The sequence below is a fragment of the Pteropus medius genome, unplaced genomic scaffold (assembly GCF_902729225.1).
Source record: "Pteropus medius unplaced genomic scaffold, Ma_sr-lr_union100, whole genome shotgun sequence".
NCBI lineage: Eukaryota > Metazoa > Chordata > Mammalia > Chiroptera > Pteropodidae > Pteropus > Pteropus medius.
In genome coordinates this window covers 514,926-541,033 of record NW_024349566.1, presented here as the reverse complement: position 1 = coordinate 541,033, position 26,108 = coordinate 514,926, and the positions used below count along the sequence as shown (strand labels likewise).

The window sequence follows — 26,108 nt, the reverse complement described above, 5'->3', positions numbered from 1 at the left end:
AGAGTAGGCACTAAATAGTTGTTGAAGGAGTGAATGACTTCTCTCTGTCCTCAGGATGCATGTGCCTGCCCAAGGGTATGGGCATGTCCCAACAGGGGTGTTGGTGTTATCAGGTCCACTCTCTGCTTTGATGCTTTCATCTCCTCTTGGGGGCCTGAAATTGTAAATTAGGCTCTGTAGTACCCTTGTGGGCGTGGTCATACATTGTACGCAGGAAACCAGCAAAGGAGGGTTTCAATAAGAGTCTCACTTCTTATTTCTGCTTATTTATTTAAAACACTCACGTTGCTCTTACTATGTTTGCCGGGCACTGTTTTAAGCTCTTCTAAATATTAACTCAGGTACAAATATTAACTTAGAGTTGTTGGCACAAGTTGAATTAATGTTGCTTATCGCCACTCTCCGGAGGAAAAAAAGAAAACGCGCCTCTGGCCCTTTAAGATCATCCCCTCGCCAGGTTGCCGCCCCCGTCCTCCGCCCCTGCAACTCCCCTAGACCTGTTCCTGTGGTTTAGACTCGAGCTCTGCTTCTGACCTTCTCACAGGCTCCACCCACGTCAATCAATGCCCAGAAACCCTGAGGGCCAGAAGCCGGGGGGCTAAACAACCGCAGAGGGCGGGAAGTTTGAACATTTTTGGCACTGCCCCGTATACGAATAGGCCAATCAGCGTCCGGCATCTCATCAAGTGCGGTTCTCCCTCCCGGGTCTTGCCCTCGTAGGCTTTCCAGGCGGAATCCGGGCCTCTCCGACCAATAGCGGCTAAGAGGGCGGGGCGTGTGCGCGTGCGCCCTGTCTTTGCGCCGGCGCGCACCTCCCGCAGCATCTTGGCTCTTAGTGACGTGGTCTCGCGCACGTCGCGGTCCTGGTGTCTGAAAACGCGGGAAAACTCTGCGAGTTATCCGCAACTGGGGTGGGGAAGTCGAAAGCATAGGGCTGCGGTGATGGGGGGCGCTGACAGGGGCGGGAGACACACTCGTTCTGACCAGACCGACCGCGTCCCCGGGTGACAGTGAAGGGGGGGGGGGAGTTTTCCAGTCTGAAGTTACCTCCGAGAAGTTCCACCTCTCTAAACGCCCCATAGATGTTGAGAACAAAATGTGACCACATTCTCGCCTCGGCCCTCTCCCACCTTCCCAGCCGCCTCTTGATGAACGCTTCCTCCTGAATCGCCTTCATTTTCCGCATCCGCAGAGCCTCTCAGGTCATGGCCTCCTTGGGAGCGACCGTAGACAGGACGCCGCAGGGACCGGGACTCGGGGCGGCGGCGGCAAGCTGTCCTAGCCCGGCCCCAGTGCCGGATCTTGGGGAGGCAGAGGAGGAGGACGATGCGGAGGAGCAGGCGGAGGTCTCTAGGACGGCGAGGTTCAGGGAGCGTGAGCTCGAATGAATCGAGAATGGGGCGTTGACTGGATGTTAGGGTGTTAGGATAAAAAGGGGCGGGGAAGAAGAGCTGGGGTTTGTTTCACATGTACTGAAGGGGGATGATGATGCTTTTCTCAGAGATTTGAGAAAATGATGAAAAATAAGGCACGGCACAACCCTGCACTTAGGAGTGGTTCAGATACTGGTTTTTACTTCCTTGCGGACAGATCCATCTGTGTGTGCTGTGGAATTCAGGCTACTTGGGCATTGCCTACTATGACACTAGTGACTACACCATCCACTTCATGCCAGATGCCCCAGACCACGAGAGCCTCAAGCTTCTCCAGAGAGGTGGGGACATAACCAGTAATTCCTCTACTCTGGGGTTGGAAGTGTCTTTCACTCATATGTCCTTACCTGACTCAATTGGTTTTATTAGTTGACTTCTAGAAGACTGTTGTTTTTAGGAATTCGTTTTATTATTCAACAAATACTTATTAGGTGTTTACAGTGTATCAGATGCTGGAGATGTAGTCCTGAGCAAATCAATCATGTCTGTCCTCTAGAGGTTTATAGTCTAGTGACAGTCTCCAGGGCACCCCTATTCCCTCTCACCACCCTACCAGTCTTACTATTAACTAATTCTCATGCCTGACTTCTACTTATGCTCCCAGTGTGTGGGGCACTCCCTACTCTTGGAGGGAGGAAATAAATTTTTGAGGTGTGGAGGGGAGATAGCAAGGGGAACGCTATGTTTCCTCTTAGCCAAAGGATAAAGATCCTTTAACTCATTTGATTTCCATTCTCCTTCCAAGTTCTAGATGAAATCAACCCCCAGTCTGTTGTTACGAGTGCCAAACAGGATGAGAATATGACTCAGTTTCTGGAGAAGCTTGGTAAGGACTGAATAAGGCTGAGAGGGAAAATGAGGAAGGACTAAAGTATGGAATATTACAGGAGACTAAAGGGTCTTGGAGGGAGGTAGAGTCAGGAAGCCAGAACTGGGTGAGAGGGAAGGTGGGACAGAGGCAGAACGACTAAAATTTACAGACTAATGGCCTTTCTTTGCCTTCCTGACAGCCTCCCAGGAGCACAGAGAGCCTAAGAGACCTGAAATTATATTTTTGCCAAATGTGGATTTTGGTATCTCTTTGCTTTGCTGAATCCCTCATCCCAGTTTCCTAACCCTTTCTCTTAATTCCACCCCCATCATTAGAGGTCTCCCCTCAACCTTACCTCATCCTAAACTTTTGTTTGTATTCTCCAAGCCCCAAGACCAATCTCCTTAGGATCTCTCCTGCTCCCTATCCTTTAATAATAGCAGCTTATTATGAAACCTCCCCAATTCCAGACAAATATCTTACCCTCCTGAGCCATTTATTTTTCTCAGGTTGTGATCTGAGCCAAATATCTTTATACCATATGTAAAATAAAGAGAGAATTAAACTAAGAGTCTGAAAATTTGGTTCCTGTTTCAGCTTTCCATTAACTGCCTGTGCGAGCTTGGCAAGTTAGATGATCTCTTTTGTTTCTATTGTCTCATTCTTAAATTGGGGTGAAAAACTGGGCTACAAGACCTTTTTCTCCCATGCCTCCTCAAAAATAGGTCTGGAGATAAGCAAACAACGTCTTCTTTCTGGAAACTACTCATTCATCCCAGACTCCATGACCACCACTGAGAAAATTCTCTTCCTCTCATCCATCATTCCTTTTGACTGCCTCCTCACGGTGAGATGGGTCCTGGGAGATAAGGGCACAAGCACCCCAGTCTTTGGGTTGAGTTTTGAGAGGTACTAGAAAAATAATAATTTTTCCTGGTGTTGTCCAGGCTCTGGGATATTGAGATTTACCCCAGATGCAATACTGATCTCCCAGGTTCGAGCACTTGGAGGGCTGCTCAAGTTCATGGGTCGAAGAAGGATTGGGGTTGAACTGGAAGACTATAACGTCAGCGTTCCCATCCTGGGCTTTAAGAAATTTGTGTTGTACGTGATTTACCCTAACCTCAACCAAAGTAAGGTGGTGTTGGAAGCCCCGAATAGTAAGACAGGGTTAGAGTAGCGGGTGGGTGGCGGTAGGGGTAGGAGTGGTAGGTGGGCAGTGACCTATCAGGTAAAGTGATCTAGGACACACAGGAGCACCTGAGGGGATGTGGAGCTCTGGGGAGAAGACAGATAGTATTCTGGGAGGTGGGGCAAAGGGGGTGGAATTTAGGAATGAACTCAGATCTCTCATACCTCAGCCATCTTCCCTTCTGCTTGTTTTCTGTCCTCAGGGCCCATTTGGTAAGCATAGATCAAGACACTTACAGGTAAGAAGATGGAAATGTCTTCTCTAGGGGGGGAGAAGGATTATGCCTAATGCTTTAATAACCCTAATGAGGCTCCAGTTTCTTTAATCCTGGGGCTATTAAGATCCCTCTTCCTGAAGGAAAAGGAAGGGGGAGTGAGGGGAAGAGAGAAGAAAAGCACAAAGTTGTCACTCTTCTTTTCCAAAGGGAGAAACTGAGGCAGAAGTGAGGGACAAACCTTACATTAAGAATTGATCTCAGGAGGATGGTCTCAATTCCCATTTTCTCAATTCCTTTTAAAAGTCCAAGTTACCCCGAACTCTCCCATTTCTCCCTGACAGTGTTCTGCAGATATTTAAGAGTGAGTCTCACCCCTCGGTGTATAAAGTGGCCAGCGGACTGAAGGAGGGGCTCAGCCTTTTTGGTATGTGTGCCCATCCGTCCCCCATCCTACAGTACAAAAGCTTTCCAGAAAAGTGGCTGCCTCCAAAGATATATTCCAGGCCCTCTCTTCCCACTTCACTTGCATTGCTAGATGTCTCTTCCACTCCAAACCAGCTTTCTTATCTTCTTTGTACACTCCCTAAACTTGGGCATCCCCCCTACCCTATAATTGTCCATTGATATTCATTGTCCAATGACATTCATTGACATATTATCTCTTACTTTACCACTCCATGTGTATTCCTTGGGTTTGTATGAATGTTTCCACTAGTTGTGTACTGGTCTAGGGACTTTGGGAGACCCTATGTATAGAGAAGAGTTAGTAACTGCGAAACTGCTCATGTTTGATTTGCATAGAATCTTTATCAGTTGTCTCTGGCTTTAGGGTGTACTGGTGACATCGCCCCAAGTATCCACCTGGTTTCACTACACATATCTCAGTGGGTGGTGTCTAGAATTTACATATATGTGTTGGGCTCTTTGTTAGTCTAACTATGCCTACTCTGCATATTTTTCTGGCAGAGTGTTCCAATAAGTGCCCATCCCCTCCCCTAAGCCCATGTAAGGTAATCCTTGCTCAGACCTGGGGCAAGGAGCTGCTGCCTTTGACTGCCTTTGTGTCCTCTATCTGGGGAACACCCCTCAGGGCAGCCTGCCCAACACTAAAACCTCTGACCTGGATGCCTCAGCTTAGACACAGCCACATATTCTTTTCCTTGTCCCCACTCCCCCACAGGAATCCTCAACAGATGCCGCTGTAAGTGGGGAGAGAAGCTGCTCAGGTGAGTCACATACATGCTACAGGCTCAGGTGAGTCACATACATGCTACAGGCTAATGCATGCAGTCTATAGGCACACTCACCACCCCACATAGTAGTTGTAATAAAAGCAACTGCCCTTTCTAGAATCTTGGCTAAATGCATTTAATCCTTACAACAATCCCATGTGGTAGCTAGTATTATCCTCATTTTATCTGGTCAGCACAGATACACATATACTCATTGATGATCACAGACTTGCATACAAACCAGCAGCAGAAACACAATCACAAAACCCTAATGTCCACATAGTAATATCTTTAATTATAAAAACCACACTTTAAATGTGAGCTATTCTCTGATGACTCAAATTTGTGTCTCTAGTTCAGAGCTTCATATGTAGAATGCTAATTATACATCATTCCTACCTATAATTCCTACAGCTCAAACTCAGAGCATTCAAACTGATACCCATAGAACTTGTTCCTCTTCCTGCATTCTTAATGGCGTTACTGGCAGTAGAGCTTCTCAAACTCTGAACCTTGGATTGATGCTGCCCCCTACCCCCATATTCAATTATTCACTAAGGCCTTTTGATTCTATCCTCCAACGTCTCTCTCTGCTATCCCTTCTCCCTCTTTCCGTGGCTCTAATTCTGGCTATCATAATTTCTAACCTGAAGCATTGCATTTGCCTCCAAATTGGACTCTCTGCCTCTACTCTTTTCTTTTTTTCCAATCTACCCTTCATTCTAAAATACCTGTTAATCCAAAACAGAGATATGAGCATGTCACTCCACTTTTTTTTTAAACCTTAAGTTGAAACAAAATAACATAAACCCCAGGAAGCTTCCCCATTAACTGCAGGATGAAGATTAGCATCTTTAGCAGTATGATGTTCAGAACCCCTCCCATTCACCCCAATTTTAATTTCCAGGCTTACCTTCCCAAGCTGTTCCTAAATCCTTTCTTACCGAATCCATCCTATATTCCAGTCATTTAAAGCCACTTGCTATCATAGAAACACATCATGCTTCTGTTTATGCTGTTCCCTCTGAAAAGTCTTTCCCCTGTCCTCCACTGTCAAAATTTTACATCCTCTTCAAGGTGCAACCCACCTATCTGCACTGTCACATCAATTGGAATTAGCAGTTGGTGAATCTGCCTGCCCTCATAGTTGTGAACTGTGTGCAGTATCCATTCCTTGTACACAGTAGCACTCAGTGAGTGAGCACAATACACAAATATAAGCACGCCAGTGACATCGTCTCTAAAAACTCAGAGAGGAAACCTTTGCTAGCCTACCAGTGAACAATCTTTTACCCACCTCACCCGCCCTGCAATGTGTGTCTTTTGGAGGTTAATTTATGACCATCTCTGAGGTCATCTCCAGGTAATTGGTGAGTGATTTAATTACACATTCTCCAGTGCTTCAGGTGCAGATCTCAACCAGGGATGAGAAGGAAAGAATTCTCAGTGGATAAGAGAACTGAATTAAAGGCGGGGAGGAATGCAGATTCCCCAGATGGGATCCTCCAGGACATGGAATCATAACCTGAATGATGAACTAAAGACCCAGCTGGCCTAAAGTTGGACAAGGCACCAGAAAATTGATTGAATGTCACCATATGCACTAAAGAGCACTGTTCTAGTAGTCTGAAGACCCGAGTTTGAGACCCAGCTTTACTTCTTACTAGCAGTATTACTTTGGACAAGTTGATTACACTCTAAGGGCCTCATTCCTTCAGCTGTAAAATGAGGAAGTTTGGCTTGATTAAATTCTCTCCTGGCACTAGCAATAAACCCCTCGATGTTTTATAAGCAAATTGGCTTGATGAGACTCATGTGCTCTCCAAGGTAAAGATGGGCATTCACAGACTGGCCTACATTGCACTGGGTAGAGCCTTCTGTGGCCAAGGAGCAGAAGTGCCTAACACCTATGCTCCAATCCAACTGAGTCCTCTGCTTCATTCTAACCTTGAGTGTTCTAACCCAGGGTAACTGGCCATAGACTACAGTGTGAGATATACATCCTCAGGCCTCAGTGACTCCACATGTTGGCTCTTATACAAAATGGCGTGCCTAATGGCTTGCTCTAATGTAGAAAAGAATCTGTGGTCTCATAGGTCTTTACAGAATCTCACTCTTCATAGCCATAGGGAGATGGGGATGCCCAGAATTGGACAAACACAGCTGAGGCATTTATTTTTATATACTGATTTATTAGGAAATACGTCAGACACGATGTATAAATATTAATAATATTATAAACCTCTGTGTTTCCACTAGCCAATTTAAAAATAAGACAGTGTTATTGAAGCCCTCCTTAAGTGTTCCTCCTCAATCCTTTCTTTTCTGTAGAGGTGACCATTGTCTTGAATTGAGGACTTACCATTCCACATGGAACGATTATGTACTTTCATTGGAAGCACACAAAAAGACGAATGTCTGTGCTATTACACCCAGAGACACTTTCACAGCTAAATACAGATATACAAACTCACTCTGACTCACCCTCTCCTACTGAGCCACAGAGAGAGCTAGAGCATTGGCATACAAATGCCTCAACACAGTAGTCTCCCTTTAAAATATTGACAAGCTCTATCACATATCTACATGGAATAACACATGGTCATATCCATCAAAATCGTGGTTTACAGACACAGTCCTGCTCAAATCCAGAGATTTTCAGTAGATATGTGGTAAACACCCCTGCATAGATAGGACACTACTTGACAGTGAGAATACATGTTGCCACATCACCAGGGACTTGTAAACGCACATTTTCACAAATTGAGATCAAGATGTTGAAAACATATGTAATTTCTGGGCTCCTTACCCCAACTCTCACTTCCAGGCTGTGGTTCACACGTCCAACTCAGGACCTGGGGGAACTAAATTCCCGTCTGGACGTCATTCAGTTTTTCTTGCTACCGCAGAACCTGGAAATGGCTCAGACGCTGCATCGGTTGCTGGGTCACATCAAGAATGTGCCTGTGAGCCCGGGGTGGGGGGTGGGCAGGGAGGTGAGGTAGGAGATTGAAGGCCAATACTGGACATAGGGCTTCTTGAGGGACATTAGGATGGGAGAGGGAAAACAGTGGCTATCCCCTTGTCTAACTAGCTGATTCTGAAACGCATGAAGTTGTCCCACACCAAGGTCAGCGACTGGCAGATTCTCTACAAGGTAGGACCTCTGTTCTTGAATCCTAGAAGTTCAGGTTAATCCCATAGCATGTGGTTCTAGACTCTCTGTACTCTAGTCACCCTATCCAACTTTATCCCAACACTTTTTTTAAAGCTTGTGTTGTGGAAATTGTCCAAAATTTAGAATAATAAATGAGTCCCAATGTACCCACCATGCAGCTTCCATACTCTGATCGATGCCAATCTTGTTTCATGTATATCTTCTCCCACTTTCCACTCCTGGATTATTTTGAAACAATTCCCAGCTATCATATCATTTCATCCATAAATATTTCAGTATGATTTGTAAAAGAATATTATTTTTTTAAAAAAGAATAACTACCATAATCTTACCTAAAAATTAACATAATTATGTAATACCAACTCTCTGATGTTTAAATTTCTAATCATCTCTTAAACGTCATGATTTTTTTTTTTTTTTTTGCTGCAGTTTAATTAGGAGCCAAATATGTTCAACATATGGCAATGGGATGATGTCTCTTTAAATCTCTTTTATGGGCTTCTTCTGTGTGTCTTTGTGTCTCTGTCTCTGTCTCTCTTCCTCTCTCTCTTTCCCTTCCTCTCTCTCTCTTATTTGCCTTGCAAGTTATTTGTTGAAGAAGCTGGGTTATTTGTCCTGTAGTGCTTCCTTTAGCCTGGATTTGCTGATTATATTCCCTAGGTGTTTTTGACATGTTTCTGTCTCTTCTAGAATTTCTGTAAATTAATAGTTGACTCTAGAAGCTTGATCAGATTCATTTGATTTTTTAAAATACTGTTTCATAAATAGAAGATCATAATGTCTGACATATATGTCTCTTCTTTTGTGATGTTATCAGGCTTTTGTGTTTAATACCTAAGTCCATTGGTTCTTTAGGGATTGCAAAGTGGTTATTTCTAATTCTGTCATTCTTTTTTCATTTATTAGCCAGAATGTTTCGGTAAAGAAAAACTTCCTCTCATCTGCTCTTTGGTTACCCAGTGATACAGTTCATATCACAGAAACTTGATTTTTTTCTCTGCCTTTATCAGCTATCATCTTAGTAAATTAGTTCCCTAACATCCACCTAGATAACCAATGAATTTTTTGTTGTTATTTTAGTATGATTATGAATTTATGGATTTACACATGTGTTTCAGTCCACTGCATTTTTAATCTTTATACACGTTCAAATTAGTCCATCTTTTGCCAGTGGGAGGCCTCCTGGGGTTGGCTTCTGAGTCCTTTAAACACAACCTGGGTAGACTTCGATAGCTTCCCTGCTCTCTGGTTTGACAAGATAAACCAGATATATAATTTACATCTCCTGGTTCTGACCTGGAACCAGACATTTCTCCAAGGAGCCCTGGTTCCTTTTAGTGAGAAATGTTATTTTTTTACCACAGTCTGAATGCTAGAGGGTGCTCAGCATATTTTGCTTATTGTTTTTAGGCCTTTTCTACGGACAGATCTAGGAACTTAAAAAATAAATAAATAAAATACATTCTAAATTAGTACTGATACCACCATTTTAAATTTGGAACCACAGTATACTTGCCTTATATATTCCTTTACTGTACTTATCCTCTTCAATATTTCCTTCTTCCATACTGGAAATCCTGGTTCTTAGCAACACTACGAATGATAAAATTAAAATATCACTCATTTGCTTTTTCCTACATTACATCCACAACAATCTTATTATAGCAATACCATCATTACCACGAACTACATGATTATTGAAGGGAGAGGAGGGACATTCTTTTGTCCCCACTAGGAATATGCAAATTATTACATTTTAGTCACTTGGAATAGTGCCTCTCTATATGGTTATGCCATTATATGGATATACATTTATGTTCATTTGCTTCCTTCTAGTTTTGATTTTTTGGAATTTGTTTTCAAATTTTAATTTAATTGTATAATTATGTAAAATGTTTGCACAGCTCTAAAGTCAAATCTCCCAAAGTATAATCAACTAATTCTAACTTCTATTCCTGTCTCTTTTCTCCACTTTAGATAACCTTTCTGTTTTAAAAACTTGCCTTCTTTATTAGGCTATAAGCTCATATGGACAGGGACCATATCTTGGTTGTCTTTGTTGCCTCAGTGCTTAGTGCAGTATCTGGCACATTTCCTTTCTCACGATTTCTTTTCTGCCTTTGAAGGTTTCTCTCTGTCTTCGTTATTGTTTTTCCTTATTGATCTTTGTTCTCAGTCCATCCTTATCCCCTTGCCTCAGCTCGGGCTTGGGCCACCCTCCTCTGTCCATTTCTCCTACAGACTGTGTATAGTGCCCTGGGCCTAAGGGATGCCTGTCGCTCCTTGCCCCAGTCCATCCAGCTCTTTCGGGACATTGCCCAAGAGTTCTCTGATGACCTGCACCATATCGCCAGACTCATTGGGAAAGTGGTGAGTAGAATAAAAAAAAGCCAAGCCTCTGGGGAACTAGGGGCAAGAGATGGGGTTGGACAATGAAGAGGGACTGGACTCTGTGGTGTGAAAGATGGGGAAGCATGGGAGACATTGAAGTCAGCCGAATGTCTAAAGAATGGGATGGTGAGAGGAGTTGGCAGAACATCAGGGATGTGCTTGGAGGGTTAATGATAGAGCAGGGACTGCAGGGAGAATTGGGGCCCAAGTAGAGGTGAGGAACGGGACTGAGAGATGGTGCTGGATGGTAAGCAACTGGACTTCTTGTCTCCTCAGGTGGACTTTGAAGGTAGTCATGCTGCAAATCACTTCACAGTTCTCCCCAACATAGATCCTGAAGTCGATGAGAGTGAGTGTTGGGCGTGCGGGTGGATCTGTGAGCCCTGAGATATGGGCCTCCACAGTAATGGGGTCCCATCCTCAGCAGGCGGCCACTACAACTGGGGATAATTTTAGCAACCATGTCAGGAACCTTCCTTTTGATATCCACATGTATTCCACCCTGCTAGAAAAACGAAGGCTGATGGGACTTCCCAGTTTCCTCACTGAGGTCGCCTGGAAGGAGCTGGACAATCTGGATTCCCGTATTCCTTCATGCAGTGTCATTTACATCCCTCTGGTGAGGGCAGAAGAGTGGGTGTAGTTTCTAGGGGTGTTTAGGGGAGATAATAGGCTTATGAAGGACACATTGGTAGATTAGAGAACTTCTGGAGAAGTCTGAAGAACATGAATACCTTATGGTGGCTTTAGCCCGCTGAGGGAAGCATTGGGAATACAAGGGACTCTGGCTTCCTCTAGGGAGAGAAGGTACCCAGTATATCACACTGCTTTATCTCTTCTATACTCTCCCCAGATTGGCTTCCTTCTTTCTATTCCTCGCCTGCCTTTCATGGTAGAGGCCAGTGACTTTGAGATTGAGGGACTGGATTTCATGGTAAGACCCTCGACCACTGGCGGTAATAAGGAAAATGAATCAGCAGCTGGCGGAGGACCTTACCCCATCAACACTGCCCAATATGGGATCTCTCTTCTGTAGTTTTACTTTGATATTTATTAGCTCTGAGATAAAGGAGAAGGAAGTCAAGGAGGGGAGCTGGGAGTGGGGTTTGAAAGGTGGGAAAGGATGAAGACCAAGAGGTGCAAAACCCCCAGCTCGAACCCTCTTACCCAGTTTCTCTTAGAGGGGAAGCTGCACTATCGTAGTGCTCAAACCAAGGAGCTGGATGCATTGCTGGGGGACCTGCACTGCGACATCCGGGGTGAGGAGAAATGAAAGGCTGGAGGAGAGTGGGCAACTTAAAGATGATTATAACAGGCTCCTTTTCTTCTTTCTCTCGTCTCTCATTCTGACTATGAATCTTCTCTGAATGTCTCTGGGTGTCTCATACTGTATCTGCAAGCCTGTTTCCAGGTCCCTCTACTGGTGTCTTTGTCTCTCCTTCATATTCCCCTGGAGCTAACCCCCAGCTCTTCATCATCCACCCTCAGACCAGGAGACTCTGTTGATGTACCAGCTGCAGTGTCAGGTGCTGGCGCGGGCAGCTGTCTTGACCCGGGTGTTGGACCTTGCCTCCCGCCTGGATGTCCTTCTGGCTTTTGCCAGTGCTGCCCGGGACTATGGCTACTCAAGGCCCCATTACTCCCCCCAACTCCTTGGAGTACGAATCCAGAATGGCAGGTGAGAACAGAGTGAGGTGGAGGCATAGAAACGAGGGGCCCAAAGGCCTCATATTTCGGGAGCTTCATCCATCAGGATCTACAGACCATGTGTGAGGTACCTCTCCATCTACTTCAGACATCCTCTGATGGAACTCTGTGCCCGAACATTCGTGCCCAATTCTGCAGAATGCGGTGGGGACAAAGGAAGGGTCAAAGTCATCACCGGGCCTAACTCCTCAGGGAAGAGCATATACCTCAAACAGGTAGGAGAATCTTACACACTGGGCCTCTGGCATCTTCTCCATTGTCTCAGCCCACCCCTGCAAGCCAACCCAGCTTCCTGCAGCTCTTCTGCTGTGTTCTGACCCTGCCTGTCATGAAGAGACTATAATCCATATCCCCTGCTCCTCTACCTTACCTGTTGCATTTTCTACTTGAAGGAGAACCATACCCTAATATATCTTTCCATGGCCTCAATTCTCTTCCCCCACCTCTGAATAGGTCCATGCCATTCTCCAATGTGCTTCTGCCCACTGCCTGTCCCTCTCTACTGATTCTAAAGTGAGCAGAAGGGGCTATGATCTTCTATTAAACTGTATCTGTCTCTCCTTGATCTATCATTTACTCTTTAGTTTAGCCTTACCTTCACCTCAGCCCATACTACCAGGCCTTGTCTCCTTCCCTGTTTAGGTAGGCTTGATCACATTCATGGCCCTGGTGGGCAGCTTTGTACCAGCAGAGGAAGCTGAAATTGGGGCAGTAGATGCCATCTTCACCAGAATTCATAGCTGTGAATCCATCTCCCTTGGCCTCTCCACCTTCATGATCGACCTCAACCAGGTCAAAGGGAGCAAAAAGAGGTGGGATTGGGGAAGGGGGATAATGGAGAAGGAACTCTACCCCTGAAAAATGATCAGAACAGGAAAAACATTCCCTCTGCTGCCTGCCTTCTACACAAAGGGACCTCTTTTGAATCCTTGCTTTGTATGAGGCACTGTTGGCAATGAAAGGATGAACAAAACATGCCCCTTGCCACTAATCCTTTTCTCATTTAGAAAAAAAAAAGTACAACTCATGTAGGAATGCTATGTTTTCTAGGATTTGACATTTTCAGACATTTTCAGCGATCAAACTACTAAAAATAGAATATCGTAAATAAAACAATGTCATTTGTTTCCAAAGACTATCGATATACTAGAGCAATGTGAAAATAATAATAAAAGTAAGACATTTCATGGAACACTTTGGGGGTAAGGTTAGGACTGTAATCCTCAAGTTATATCGGGGCAAACAGGAAAAGGGCTAAAGAATATGTAGTCCAGTAGGGTAGACACATATACAAGCAGCTTTATTCACAAGCAGACTGTGGTCAGTGTGTTACAGGCCTCAAATGCTAATGAAACTCTCCTTTGTCCACCTGGTGCCCAGTAGGTGGCAAAAGCAGTGAACAACGCCACTGAACAGTCTCTGGTCCTTATTGATGAATTCGGAAAGGGAACCAACACGGTGAGGGGAGAAAATGATGAGTAACTAAGAAGGGGGAAATGGAGAACAAAGCACGATGGGGAGGCTGGGCCTCAGGAAAAGAACAGCGCTATGTGGGCAGAAAAGAAACAGAAAAGCACAAGATGGGAAAGGCCAGAGCAGGTGGAGGGGGACCCGCGGGGCACCCATGGTTCTACACCCTTACCCCATCCTCTACACAGGTGGATGGCCTTGCACTTCTGGCTGCTGTCCTCCGACACTGGTTGGCACTTGGACCCATGTGCCCCCACATCTTTGTGACCACCAATTTTCTGAGCCTCATTCAGCTACAGCTGCTGCCACAGGGGCCCCTTGTGCAGTACTTGGTAAGAAAACTAATCTAGCCCCCTAAGGGCCCCTAAGCCAAGTGTTTCCCAGAGCTGGGGACTGGCTCCTCCATCAGAACGGGGGCTCCCTGAGCGCAGGGACCATATCCCTTCCCTTTTCTTACTCCCTACAGGGATTGGCCAAGGGTTTCAGGGCAGGAAATAGTGATAATGTCACAGTGTACCCTTTTATTCTAAGACCATGGAGACCTGTGAAGATGGAAACGACCTTATCTTCTTCTATCAAGTTTGCGAAGGTGTCGCCAACGCCAGCCATGCCTCCCACACAGCTGCCCAGGCCAGGCTTCCTGACAAACTCATTGCTCGTGGCAAGGAGGTGCTGAGATCCAGATGTCAACCACCTCTGTCAGGGCTCCCTTCTACTGTCCCTGCTCCTCTCAGAGGCCTGAGTTTCTGGGCCCATGGGGTTTCTGACCCTTATTTCCTCTTTTCTTACCCAACTCCCCCCACCCCTTCCCCATTCCTTTTTGTTTCTAGGTCTCAGACTTGATCCGCAATGGAAAACCCATTAAGCCTGTCAAGGAGTTACTAAAGGAGAAGCAAATGGAAAAGTGAGTGTGTAACCCAGGGTCCTTGCGCTCTCTGGCATCTTCTGCAGCTCTTTTCCCCTTTCAGGGTCTCAGAGAGCCTCTTTGCCTTTCAATGACCCACTGTTTCTTTCTGAAATCTCTAAATTTTCAAGGTCCCAGGTTTCCTGTGCCATAGCCTCTCCGCTCTGCTCAAGGACTCAGTTATCTATTCTTTCATAAATCTCACTGTTCTCTCTCCCCTCAGTTGTCAGACATTGGTAGATAAGTTTCTGAAACTGGATTTGGAAGATCCAAACCTGGACCTGGACATTTTCATGAGTCAGGAAGTACTGCCTGCGGCCTCTACCATCCTTTGAGAGCCCTTCCTCGGCCCTCCTCTACTTTCCAAACCCCGGTGTGCTGCCATGCCCACTTTGTAACTTTATCTTCTTCAGACCCAGCGTTCTCAGTTTCCCCAGAAATTTTGTTTCATATTATAAATAAAGTTTATTTGGAGAAAGTTATTGTTTCCTTAGACCAGCCAAAACAAATCAAGAGAATAGGAAAAGATGAAACGTCAGGCAAGAGTCCACAGAGGGGTCTACCTGCGTCATTAAAAATACAGTGACACTGCTATAGGAAGACAAAAGGAGATCTACCCAGGGGGCTTCATGAGAACCAACTTCAACATACCCTACAAAAACAGATGAGAGGGAAGACAGAGCCCAAAGGAGATGGTCTTTCCACTTAAGTGGGAATACCCCAGCTTCAGACAGACACAGCAGAAAGGGCTCTAAGAGGCTGAAAGACTAAGTAGGACTGCAAGTCAGGGGGGAAGGGGAGGGACCAGCCCTGGCCACCAGTGTGTGTGGCTCCACCCTTACCACATCAGAGCCATGGACAGCCTGGGTCCTGGTAGGGTGCCCCTGGTGCAGGCCCCCTACACAGTTCTGCTGCTACCACTGGGGACAAGCCGCCAAGACCCAGGAGCCCGGAGCTTCTTCCTCTGGGTGAGTATTAGTCTAACAAGGGGACCCAGGGAAAGCCCCTCTTCCTAGATCTGCCCCCTACATTTCCACTCAATTTGAGGACTCATAAGTCTTCTCCGTTGCTTCCCCTTGCCCTCCAGATCCTCAGTGGTCAGTCCAGGCTCACATTCCATGACCAGACAGTGAACCCAAGCAGGAGTTGTGAGACCATGGCCCAGGGTTCTGTTGTAAAGTGAGGCAGCCTCTGCTTCTTGCATTTTCTAGCTGCAGAGGATGCAGGCTCTGGAGAGGGAACAGGATGCCCTGTGGCAGGGGCTGGAGCTGCTGAAGCATAGCCAGGCCTGGTTTGAAGGCCATCTGAGGGAGGCACAGCAACAGCAGCTACGTGTGGGGGCCCTTGGTGAGGTATGAGGCTGCCCTGAGGTGTGTGGGGATGGGGAGCAGGGACGTGTGGACACAGCCTGACACCACCCTGGAAAGGAGAGAGTTAATGGGCAGGGATCACGAATTGGAAGCAGCATTATAATGACAGGATGCCACCAAGTGTTAAGTTGGTGTTCATTGTTGGGATTGGAGGAGGCTGGTCTGCATTCCATTCAGAGGGACGTGATTTGGATTACTCCATTGGCATGGGGGAGTGGCTGGGATTATTCCAATGGGTCAGGGATGGACAGGGAGGATCCATAAAGAAAAAGGGGGTACTGTGCTATTTGGGGGGGATGGAGGAACTGGACTGTTAGAGGTGGAGTGAATACTGGATTTTTCCACATGTCTTGGAGGGGTATTGGGATGAGAGGATCCAGATGGAAAAGAAGAATGGCCTGTGGTGATAGAAGAGTGGCAGATAGACCTCAAATTTTCACCACATTCTCAGCCTCCAACTCCTCCTTTAGAATTTTCTAACAGATTTATACTCAGAGCCTGGTGGCCCCCAGTTGGCCCACATTCAAAAGGTGAACATCTGGTTGCAGAATCTGATTCAGGGGAAGGTGAGTTTATTGGTTTTACTTTAGACTTTTGGGAAGTTGGGGTAGAGAGGGGACTTGGGGTCAACACTGGTTTTACGGAGAACAGAGAATATTCCCCCTGTTCTCTCCATGTCCCTTGAACAGGCTAGTTCCTGCGCCACCCAGGATTGGAAGGGAAGGCCAAGGAAGCAGAACTTGTGGCAACAACAGGTAAACTGGAAGAGAGTGGGGGAAGGGCAGAGCACAGATGCCTAAACTGTTTCTCTGCTCTCCTCCAGGAACTGTCAAGGCAGCAGAAAGGAGTCATTCAGCCAAAAGGGGAGATGGCTCAGTTGGGCTGCCCCAAGGGGCAGAGGGGCCCTACCAGTGTCTAAGGCCTCCTCTCATTCCCCTCAGTTGGTGACAGAGGAGGTTGAGTCAGAACCCCCAGCCTCCTTATTCTGCCTAATCAACTCAACAGCTAAATAGCTCCAGGAGGTGGGTCAACTGGAGCCCAAACATCTTGGTGTAAAGTTTCTTCTCTGCTCTTGAAAACTTACATTTTATCTTCTTGGTATCTTACATTTATAAATGATCTTTCTTTGAAATCCCTCTGGGGAGAAGACATGTTTATTGAAACTGTCTTTCAATTTTAAATACAAAAATAAAATAGAAGCTTCTTTAGAATTTCAAATAAAAACAATTCTATAAATACCACTTCCTACCCCACTCTCAACCTTCCTCTTTTCCCCATATATCTCTCCCTCTACCTGAGCTTGGGAGGGCAAGAACAGGTAATGGAATAAAGATGATACAGAGAAATAGAAAGCAACTTTCTCCAAAAATAAGTCTTTAGTTTGGTTCCTACAAGGGTTAGGGAAAGTGCACTGTGGGAGAATCTATTGCCCTCTATCCCAATCTCGCTAAGAAGAGAAGGGACAAGTGCACGAGAAGGAAAACCTGCAGCCCAGCCAGGAGAGGTAGGTAAGGTCCTGAGGCCCATGTTACCTTCTAGTAGGGCAAGATTGAAAACTGCTCTGGAGGAGTTATAAAGTACAGCATAGGGAATAGAGTCAATAATATTGTAATAACTATGTATAGTGCCAAGTGGATACTAGACTAATGAGGGAGATCACTTCGTAAATTATATAAATATGTCTAACTATGCTGTATATCTGAAACTAATATAATATTAAATGTCAACTCTAATTGAAAAATGAAAAAGAAAATAGCGCTAAAGACCCATCCTTCTAGGAGCTGTTGTCACCAGAAGGCCAGGCCTAGGAGGAACAGCACACCTTCAACTGTGCCCCACCAAGGTTTGCCTGCCAGCCTTCCCCCAAGCCCTGCGGGAGTCACGGAAGAGGAGGGAAGAAAGGCGGGGCTGGCTGTGGTGAAAACGGGGCCAAATGAATGGGCAAGGACAACAAGCTGGTCTTGGGGAGAAGAGAGACTGTTAGGGTGTCTGCACCCAAATTAAGCCTCCCCTTGCCCTGTCTACTCTGCAACTAAAAGTGGGGGTGCCTCACCTGTGGGGCCAGGCCAGCACTAGGAGCCGGAGGAAGGCGTGGGTAGGTGGCATTGAGCTGGCTTCTCGACCCATCGCGGTCGCAGTCACAGTCACCATCACCGCGGAGTCTGGGATGGCTGAGTCTGGGACCTCCAGCCATAGGCGCCCCCAGGCAGACTCATTCTGTTTCAGGCGAACCCTGTCCAGTGGGTACAGAGATCTGGCTGAAGTTCCAGGCTCCGAAGAGCTGAGATTCAAGGGACCGACCAAGTGCTGGGGTGGGGGGTGGCAGAATCTGAGGGCCAATAGGGAGGGGCCAGAGGTGGGGCTTAGAAAGTGAGTACTACATACCCTCTCCCCGAGAACCGCAATGTGGGGCCAGGAAGAGGACCGAGTACTCAGTGGCTTCACCTGGAGAGGTTGGGGTGAGAGCGAAGCTGGAGTTGGCAGATGCCTTAAGATCGAGATCCTGAGGGCTAAAAAGCTGGCGAGGCTGAGCAGGGCCTTGCTGCCCGGGGCCAGGAAACCTGGGGCGCCACGAAACCCGGGGGACCACTGAGCTGCAGAGGAGGGCAGGTCAGGGGAGGAGCCTCCCCAGGTCTCCCTAGCCGCAGCCGCACCTTCCCATAGCGTCTCACCTCCAGAAAGACAGGGACCACAATGCAGGTCTGGAGAGCCGCCTGGTGTAGGCCTCAATCCCTCTCCGTGCTGGCCAATCAGTTCCAGAGAGAAGGGTCCGACAGCGGACAGAAGCGTGGACGGAAGCGCAGCAGCGAGGAGGCCTCGCTCCCGGGGTCCCTTGAGCTCCAAAGGCACCCGGTCCAGCTCGGCACCCTCCGGGAACCCTCCAAAGACGACGTAGGAGAAATGCAGCAGAGGATCTCGAGGGTTACCTCTGGAGCCTAGCGCTGTCACTTCTACCAGAAGCTGGGTCTGGAGACCTGGGACATGGGAGGGGCAGGGAGAACAGTGGTCTGCATGAGATTCTGACTGAGAGAAAAGAATGAATGGCTTTCAGAATAGGCGTTACCGCTGGGGGAGGGTCAGGAGGGCATTCTGGGATGCTGGAAATGTTCTGAATTTTTAACTGAGTGAAGGCTCCATAGGTGTATTATATGAAACCCATCAAGCTGTATACACTTCAGTTTAGTGCATGTTATTATATATAAATTATAACTCAGTAGAAAGTTAAATATACATATAATTTTATAAATATAAAATTAATGAACAGGTCTGGGGGGGAGACGTACCTGAAACTGGCTGAGTCAGGGGATAGAGGCCAGGGTGGAGGCCATCCTCCATGGGAGTCCCAAAGTAGAAGAGGAAGTCCAGGGAGATCTGGGCTGAGGGAGGTGAAGGCAGAGACCTTCCTGAATGAATTTAAGTGACATTGCTCTTTGTGTTCCTGTCTCCTTCCTTTCCCAGGAATATCTCCCTCCTTACCTTGCACTCTCACCTGGGGGTTGCCCTTGGCTGTGACCTGGATCTCTCAGGTCCCTGTCTATGGGGGGTCATTCATTGTCACCATCCAGAACTACCCAAAGCAGCGAGTGTGACCTAGAGGCCCCTGGCCTTCCTCCTGGCCCTGGGAGACCCCTGGGTGGGGGTGGGGAACAAGAGATTGTCACATAAAACAATTATTTTCCCTTAGTACATCACCACTCATTCTCCATTCTTCCCTATGCCTTGAGATGCATACGGAAGTACCTTCAGGGTTCCTGATCTGGGAGCTGCTGACCTCCCTGTGGATCTGGATTGTGACTCTCTGGAGCAGTCCATCCACATTGAATACAAGTGGCTTCCCAGGCACCACAACAGGAGGTTCCAGGGGAAGGAGCACCTTGAGGGATGGGTAGGACCAAAATATGGGGACAAGATAAGGCATGAAATGAGGTGGGAGCAAAGGAGAAAGGTGGAGACAGAAAGAAACTAAGTCACAGCTGGAGAAGGGATGCCAGTGAGAGAGGGGCATAGGACCAGGAATGAAGTCATGGTCAGGGACAAAGTTGCAAGCAAGGGATTCAGGATGAATCAATCATTTCTTCTCCCCTCCTTAAAATATGGCAGGACTTCCTGTGGTAGCTCCAAGGACAGAAAATTCGAGCCCAAGATTGGGGGGAAGGGGACAGTACTAATACGGAAGGAGCAGTGTTGAAAGTGGGTAGCCGTGGATCTCAGAGGGAAAGAAACTTCCTTTCCCACTCTTCTGACACCTTTCTGGCAACACAGCAATGGGAGCCATTCCCTTTCTCCTATGAGAAAGAGAAATGCAGTGTCACCCATCTCTTCAGTTCTAAGCTGAAAGCATTGGTCCCTCTGTCCCTTACGCTTACCAGGTCAGCTATGCTGTCCTCAATAATATCTGCTACATCTCAAATGTGCTGATCTTTGGTGAAGATCACCTCTCCTCCTGAGGCTAGGACCACCACTTCATATGGCTCAAAACGCAAATGGGACAAGACCTCACGCTAAGCTCAGCCCTGACCCTTTGATGGTCACCAGGAATGTTACCTGTGTCCAGAAGAGAAGCCAGTAATTGAGGTGTCCTAGGTGCCCAGAAGAGAAGCCAGTGATTGAGGTGTCCTAGTGCAATAGTAAGGTGTCCTTACTATTGTACGTGAGGGTCTCCTGTGCTCCAGCTTTCCACAAAGCTCATGATTAGTGGTAAGGTCTCCGTCTACCATCTGGCTGCTGCACAGCATCTCCCAATGACACAACCCCCCGGCCTTCAGTTAGTAGTTGTAACTGTCACCATATGTCATCCACATAGCAGATGTTGTCAGCTAGATTTCCAATTCTTCAGATGGTTTTTCAGGGGCAGGTTTAAATATAAATTCAGTATCATTAAGGGTAGGGCCTCCCCCTCTTTAGTGTTGTTAAAGGGATCAGGAAACGTTCACTTTTCCCACCCCATGCCAAGCCTGGTTCAACCACCATAGTGTGGTATGAATCTTATTATGAAATTGTTGTCATAGCATCTCCTGCATCCCTGGTTGGCTAACTTTGGGTCTCCCACCAGCTATGCTCACTCTGCAGCGCTGCTCCCGAGTCAGGGATTCCACCTGGTTGGTGTGAAAGGCATCCTTGGGGGAGGCATCAGTGAAGACGAAGATGTCTGGGAGTGGAGGTGTGTGCAGCAGGGCCAGAAATACGGGGGGAAAGGACTGATATTAAAAATGGTGGCAATGGGGAAATGGGTAGAAGGCAATATGGAACCCTGGAGTGAAGCTAGTAGAACAGAGCTCTGAAGGCGGTAATGGTTCCAGGAAGGCTTTAGCGCTCCCCTTGGAGGTGGGGCCTATAAAGGAGAGGAGAAGAAGTAGGGGGCAGGGCAGACCTCCAGGGCTGACAGGTACATCTCAGGCTCATCTCCACCTCCCAAGGTATGGATCTTATTGAATTGTTGCCAGAAGCTGTCAGGGTCAGTGGTTGTAAAGATGAGCCCAAACCCTAGGGAGGAGAAAAGGAGGTTGAGATGAGTAAGGAGAGGGCTCCCCTCATTCTTACCCAGTCAAGAGGCCCGCTGTGCTCTTGGGTTGGACAAGTATTGAAATAACAACATTCCCTTATATTTATATAGGTAGGGCAGAGCAGGGACCTCATTTCCTTAACAAAATGGCATCACTTCCTGTGGTTCTGAGTGGACCTTTTTGGGTATGCATATAAGTATAAAAAATCCACTGGGGCTTCAGTTTTCTCACCAGAAAAGCCAGAGAATTAATAGTACTTACATCAGAGGGTTATTGGGAGGACTGAAGGAGTCGATTTTGTAAATGTAAAAATAGCGCTTTGACACATAAGTGACTAAATTCTTAATTATTCATTTATTCATATCTTCATCAAATATGTGATAAGCCCCTATTAATGTGAGCTACTATGATGTTTATGTAGGCAAATATGACTCAAACCCTGGCCTTAGGGAATTCTCAGTCCTACAAGCATTTTATTTGATGATCATTTCAAACCTGGGAGATAGGCAGGATAAGGCAACTAGTGACACATTTTATAGATGATGAAATTAGGCAAAGAGGTTAGATGACCAGCCTAAGGACACACAGTAAGACTGGTCAATGCAGGCCAGATTGTCTGACTTCCATATAGCGGGGAAAGGAGTACCATGTAACTATCTGTTTCAGATACTTCACAGAGACCTAGACCCACCAATGCCTCAACTGCATCTCAATCTCTGTCTACTGGAAATGAAGAGAATTGAAAATCACTTATTAGTACTAAAGCCTAAGAAAGCAGAGGCCACCTGCCTAAGCATGGATCATGATTAAACTCATATGTAAAGTGCTGCCATTTTAGAAGCAGAGGAAGAAGTGACTGATTGTTCTCTGTATGCACACAGATACCCAGGAAAGGCTCGCTCAAGGATCATAGGAACTGCCATGAGGCCCATTGCCCCACCAGTGTCATTAACCCTTTGCCCTGGGCTTTTCCTCCCTTCACTATCCCAGCCAGACCTCAGTTACCTGGGTCATGGAAAGGCACCAGGACATAGTGGATGGGCTCCATGGGGCCGCCCCGTCGCTATTGCACAATGTGGCGAGCCTAGATTTTTGCAGTGTTGATCTTCTCACCCATACTACCCATGGTGTCCATGATGAAGCTCAGGCTGGAGGCTGGGGTGATGTCCAGCAGCCTGGGGAGTAGCCCAGTGAAACAGTGAAGGTTTGGCACATTTGTTCCCAGCCCTGGGTTTCTTAGCTCCCCCAGGAGCACTTACCCCTTAGGGAGCCCCATCTCTAGGAGGCCACTCACCTGGAGAGATCTCTGTCTCCCAGGCAGCTTTGCAGGAGGCTGAAGGCCTGAAGGAGGCCAGAAGGGCCAGTTTAGCAGCCTAGAGGTGCAGCATGTGGTGGCGGGGGAGAAGCCTGGGGATGTACTATGCTTGTTGATGCCTCCCTGTGGTGACTGGGAGCTGCTCTGGTCAAAACAGCCCCATGGTTACATTTCCCTGGGTTAGGAAAAGGGATCTGGAGGGAGGAAGTAAAAAAAAAAAACAACCTCTGCCTCCTAAGCAAATGTGGTCCTTTCTGACCTGGCCTGACCCTCTCACTGCTTAACAAAGGATCAGAAGTAGGTGATGACATTTCATGGAAGGAAAATCCCGGGTAAATCCGGAGGGTTCAGTTACACAGAACATAATGGATCCCTTGAGCCCTCTCACACACACACAAATCATGGCCACCTCAGTGGGCCTTCATCCACCAACCCCAACTCAACATCCTCTCCTTTTTACAGCAAGTGGGGCAAGGGGCTTAGAGGACTGAGATCCCTGGGGGCAGGGGCAGAGGAAAGGAAGTGACTTTCTCCTATTACTTCTGGGGGCTTTCCTGTCTGCTATCTGGAGGCTTGGAGGGATGAGTTCCAAAGTAGCCAGAGGTGAGGACTGTAAAGCTCAGCAAATTACTGGGGCAGCTCAACTCACAATCAGAGCAGGCAGGAATTTCCACTGAGAAGAGAAGGCAGAGGTCCAGAACCCAAGATTCTACAGCTCCCAACACTTATTCCTGTCTACCCCAAGCTTTTTCAGCTTTTCCTCCCAGTTGGGATAAGGTGAAAGCTCATAGGTAGCCTTCATAGTACCTTTCTAGGCTTTCTGAACTAAAACCTGGAGTTCATGGGCTGGTAGTGAGACTGAGTATTTGAGACAGACTGTGCTAGAAAAACCAGCAATGTAGAGATCAATCCTATGGGGATTATGCCCTCTGTGAGCTATGGACAGGAAGTGAATTTGTAATGGACAGGAGGTAGCTTCTGGGTCATTGTTCAGTTGGAAGGTTGAAGACTGTGAGAGAAAGCCCTGTGTGATCCAGTGGGTGGGCAGAGGGAAGTCAAATGAAAGACAGAGAACTCAGCTGAGGTCTGCAGACCTGGTCCTGGCTCTGTCTTTCCCTGTATGACCTTAGGGAAGCCACCTAACTGACCTGGCCTTTAGTTAAACTGGGAGACTTCACAGGTCATTCCAGAGATGACATCACATCCTATGTGACCTTGGGATGTGACATGGTGGCTGGGTGGGCTGAAAAGAGATGGTTCTGTGAGCTCCCCCCTAATCACTGGGATCACCGCCATACTTTGTGCCAGGCTTCTGAGTTCTTGCTTTGGCCAGAGGAGATGAGAGTGTGGTTGCTGCTTTCCCAGTTCCACCCAGTTGCTGTGACTGTAGAAATCCTGATTCCAGGGAAAGGAGGAGAAGGGGAACAAAGCACTAGTCTGTTTTCACAATCTCCAGCCCTAACTCACCACTCCTTCAAGTTCCCCATCCGGAAAACCTTCTCCCACCCTCACTACTGATGTCCAATACCCCAAGGCCCCTCCACTGCTCTCTCCCCAATGCCTAGACCAGAGCTTTACTGAGGTGGGAGTCTCCTAGTGTTTCTTCCCATCGCACTCAGAGTCCAATCTCGGGTCTTTCAGTGGCCAACCAGGCCCATCCTTCTGACCTTGGCACCTTCCTCTCTCGCCCTCACTACTCTGCAGGCTAAATGGCTTTCCAGCTGTTCCCACAGGAAGCGCTGCCAGTTTAGAGTTGGGGACTAGGGAGTAGCCTCAGGGTCTTGGCAAACAGTACCCCAATTCCTTCTAGAGCAAAGGAGGCATGGTTAAGAAGGCACCATCTGGGAGACTGGAAGACTGTCAGTGAAGACTCCGCTGACCATTTTCTAAACTCTGTTATCACCTGCAAAGCATGAAGTGCAGCCCTGAAGTGCTGGCAAGCCAGGGTGTGGTCAAAGGCTCTGGCCGCCACCAAGGTTTCCTGCAGAGCCCCTACCAGGAGTATATGTCCCTGGCCCGGCCTCTCAGCATCAAACTGCAAGTCATTTGGCAAAAAGTCCTGGACTTCATTGGCACGAGACACCTCATCTAAGGCTGCTTGGAACCACCAGGAAGGAGATCCAGGTCCACAGTAGGCAAAGAGGTCATCCGCGGGAAGGGTGTGACCCTGGGAGAGTGGGTGTGTACAGAGGCTCTAGGAAAGCCCCTCGGATTGGGCCATTGTACACGTTTCCTCAGCAACTGGCACTCAAGGCTGAGTGTGGAAGGAATTGAGGGTTCTGGCCTTACAAAGGAGGGGTAATCCTGAACCCTCTTAAGGAGGGGAGACTCCTATATCAAGACCAAGGCTCTTGGTGTTGTTGCTGCAGGGGGTAGAAATGGGAGGAGAAAGGGGGGCCCCTTCTCTTGGCAAGGAAGGCCGTCAAGGAGTAGAAGTCCCAAGAAATGGGGGAATCCAGCTGGGATGCTTACCAAGAAGTCCTTAAGATGAAGGGAGGGGTGACCTGGGGGGCGGCTGCTCCAGGAAAAGCTGCAGAGTGACATTGAGAGCCGCCTCCTCGCTATGGTCCTGGTGGGTGATGGAGCTGGGGACAGCCAGGAGGCTCCAGATGTTGGGAAAGAAGGCAGATGCAGAGGGTAACAGCAGCAGTAGTACTGTGGGGCCCAGGTGGGATAGGGGCATGTCACTGGGGATCATAGCTGAGACATGGACCTGGGGGACAGAAGGCTCTCAAGGAAAGAATGGTGATCCCAGGGCAGGCCCTGTGTCTCATGGACACCTGCCTGGGCTCCTTTTGCTTTGCCTCAAGCACCTCACCTGATCCAGTCCAGCTTCCTGCCCTTTCCCCAGTCACCCAATCTGAGGGCCTTATCAGGCCAATAGGGACATATAGCTGCAGGAGGGGTCTAAGACTCCTCCCCCAGGGTACTCCTCCCCACTCAGTCTGACACCCTCCATGCACAGGAAGTCCCCGCTATCTGGTAGCTGGGTCTCTAGGCACGACTGCAGGGCTGCCTGGTGTGGTGTCGCAGGGGACTTAGGTCAGTTATAATTAACCTGAGCCAGACTCACACTTGGGGGAGGACAGAGGCCCAGCAGGGTTGGGGCAGGACTACAGCTCCTGGCCCCTGAGCTCATGTCGCCCAAGCCACAAGCAGCAGCCAAAACCACGGTGGGCCTCCCTTGGCTGCAGTACGGAGATGAGTAGAGTCAAAAGGAGGAAGTGAGCCAGCAGCACAGTGTGACTCAGGCCTGGCTTGTTGTCAAGGACTCAGAAAGATGCACTTCTGCCCACCAGGAACAGGCACCTCCTGCAGCCTTCCCATCGTTCATACTGGCTTCCTCTGAAGATTCAGGAACCCAGTCCCTCAGCATCGCTTCCC

The 26,108-nt window shown here is 47.7% G+C and overlaps 3 protein-coding genes across 8 annotated transcripts; 2 read left to right on the top strand and 1 right to left on the bottom strand.

Moving 5' to 3' along the window:
• Window positions 1-823: 823 nt before the first annotated feature.
• MSH5 (mutS homolog 5) lies at window positions 824-15,013 on the top strand. 4 transcript variants are annotated; one of them, XM_039883004.1, is made up of 25 exons: window positions 824-939; window positions 1,193-1,346; window positions 1,591-1,714; window positions 2,179-2,259; window positions 2,444-2,506; window positions 2,970-3,091; window positions 3,239-3,348; window positions 3,639-3,674; window positions 3,995-4,077; window positions 4,834-4,879; window positions 7,713-7,851; window positions 7,980-8,042; window positions 10,305-10,433; window positions 10,731-10,803; window positions 10,964-11,073; window positions 11,308-11,388; window positions 11,626-11,713; window positions 11,943-12,132; window positions 12,250-12,376; window positions 12,804-12,953; window positions 13,545-13,619; window positions 13,820-13,963; window positions 14,163-14,300; window positions 14,462-14,535; window positions 14,759-15,009. In XM_039883004.1, exons 2-25 carry the CDS (start codon window positions 1,206-1,208, stop codon window positions 14,868-14,870), a joined length of 2,499 nt encoding a protein of 832 aa, XP_039738938.1. In that variant the 5' UTR covers window positions 824-939; window positions 1,193-1,205; the 3' UTR covers window positions 14,871-15,009. The 4 variants fall into 4 exon arrangements, with proteins under 4 accessions (XP_039738938.1, XP_039738939.1, XP_039738941.1 ...); XM_039883005.1 differs by lacking the exon at window positions 7,980-8,042 and having other exon boundaries at window positions 14,759-15,013; XM_039883007.1 differs by lacking the exon at window positions 11,308-11,388 and having other exon boundaries at window positions 14,759-15,013.
• Window positions 15,014-15,137: 124 nt separating this feature from the next.
• SAPCD1 (suppressor APC domain containing 1) lies at window positions 15,138-17,198 on the top strand. 3 transcript variants are annotated; one of them, XM_039883015.1, is made up of 5 exons: window positions 15,138-15,503; window positions 15,747-15,887; window positions 16,376-16,471; window positions 16,595-16,660; window positions 16,729-17,198. In XM_039883015.1, the coding sequence occupies exons 1-5, from the start codon at window positions 15,390-15,392 to the stop codon at window positions 16,822-16,824; spliced, it is 513 nt and encodes a 170-aa protein (XP_039738949.1). In that variant the 5' UTR covers window positions 15,138-15,389; the 3' UTR covers window positions 16,825-17,198. The 3 variants fall into 3 exon arrangements, with proteins under 3 accessions (XP_039738949.1, XP_039738951.1, XP_039738950.1); XM_039883017.1 differs by having other exon boundaries at window positions 16,376-16,475; window positions 16,557-16,660; XM_039883016.1 differs by lacking the exon at window positions 15,747-15,887.
• A 685-nt stretch (window positions 17,199-17,883) lies between these two features.
• VWA7 (von Willebrand factor A domain containing 7) lies at window positions 17,884-26,022 on the bottom strand. Its single transcript, XM_039883009.1, is given in 22 exon segments — window positions 17,884-18,163; window positions 18,351-18,426; window positions 18,428-18,499; window positions 18,578-18,631; window positions 18,633-18,880; window positions 19,190-19,282; window positions 19,383-19,535; window positions 19,647-19,779; window positions 20,273-20,435; window positions 20,437-20,450; window positions 20,969-21,103; window positions 21,277-21,389; window positions 22,415-22,584; window positions 22,704-22,755; window positions 22,758-22,803; window positions 22,806-22,879; window positions 22,882-22,904; window positions 23,295-23,397; window positions 24,023-24,119; window positions 24,628-24,891; window positions 25,197-25,235; window positions 25,237-26,022. Coding segments are annotated over 22 exon segments (2,517 nt in total). The 5' UTR covers window positions 25,423-26,022; the 3' UTR covers window positions 17,884-17,954.
• Window positions 26,023-26,108: the final 86 nt, after the last annotated feature.

Excerpts from the sequence above, each read along its gene's own strand:
- SAPCD1 (XM_039883017.1), top strand. The coding sequence starts at position 15,390 with ATGGACAGCCTGGGTCCTGGTAGGGTGCCCCTGGTGCAGGCCCCCTAC. Across the intron at positions 15,888-16,375 it reads GTGTGGGGGCCCTTGGTGAG|AATTTTCTAACAGATTTATA; the intron begins GTATGAGGCTGC and ends CTCCTCCTTTAG. Across the intron at positions 16,476-16,556 it reads TCTGATTCAGGGGAAGGTGA|AGAATATTCCCCCTGTTCTC; the intron begins GTTTATTGGTTT and ends TACGGAGAACAG.
- MSH5 (XM_039883004.1), top strand. The coding sequence starts at position 1,206 with ATGGCCTCCTTGGGAGCGACCGTAGACAGGACGCCGCAGGGACCGGGA. Across the intron at positions 2,260-2,443 it reads TCAGTTTCTGGAGAAGCTTG|CCTCCCAGGAGCACAGAGAG; the intron begins GTAAGGACTGAA and ends CCTTCCTGACAG. Across the intron at positions 3,092-3,238 it reads CTTTTGACTGCCTCCTCACG|GTTCGAGCACTTGGAGGGCT; the intron begins GTGAGATGGGTC and ends CTGATCTCCCAG.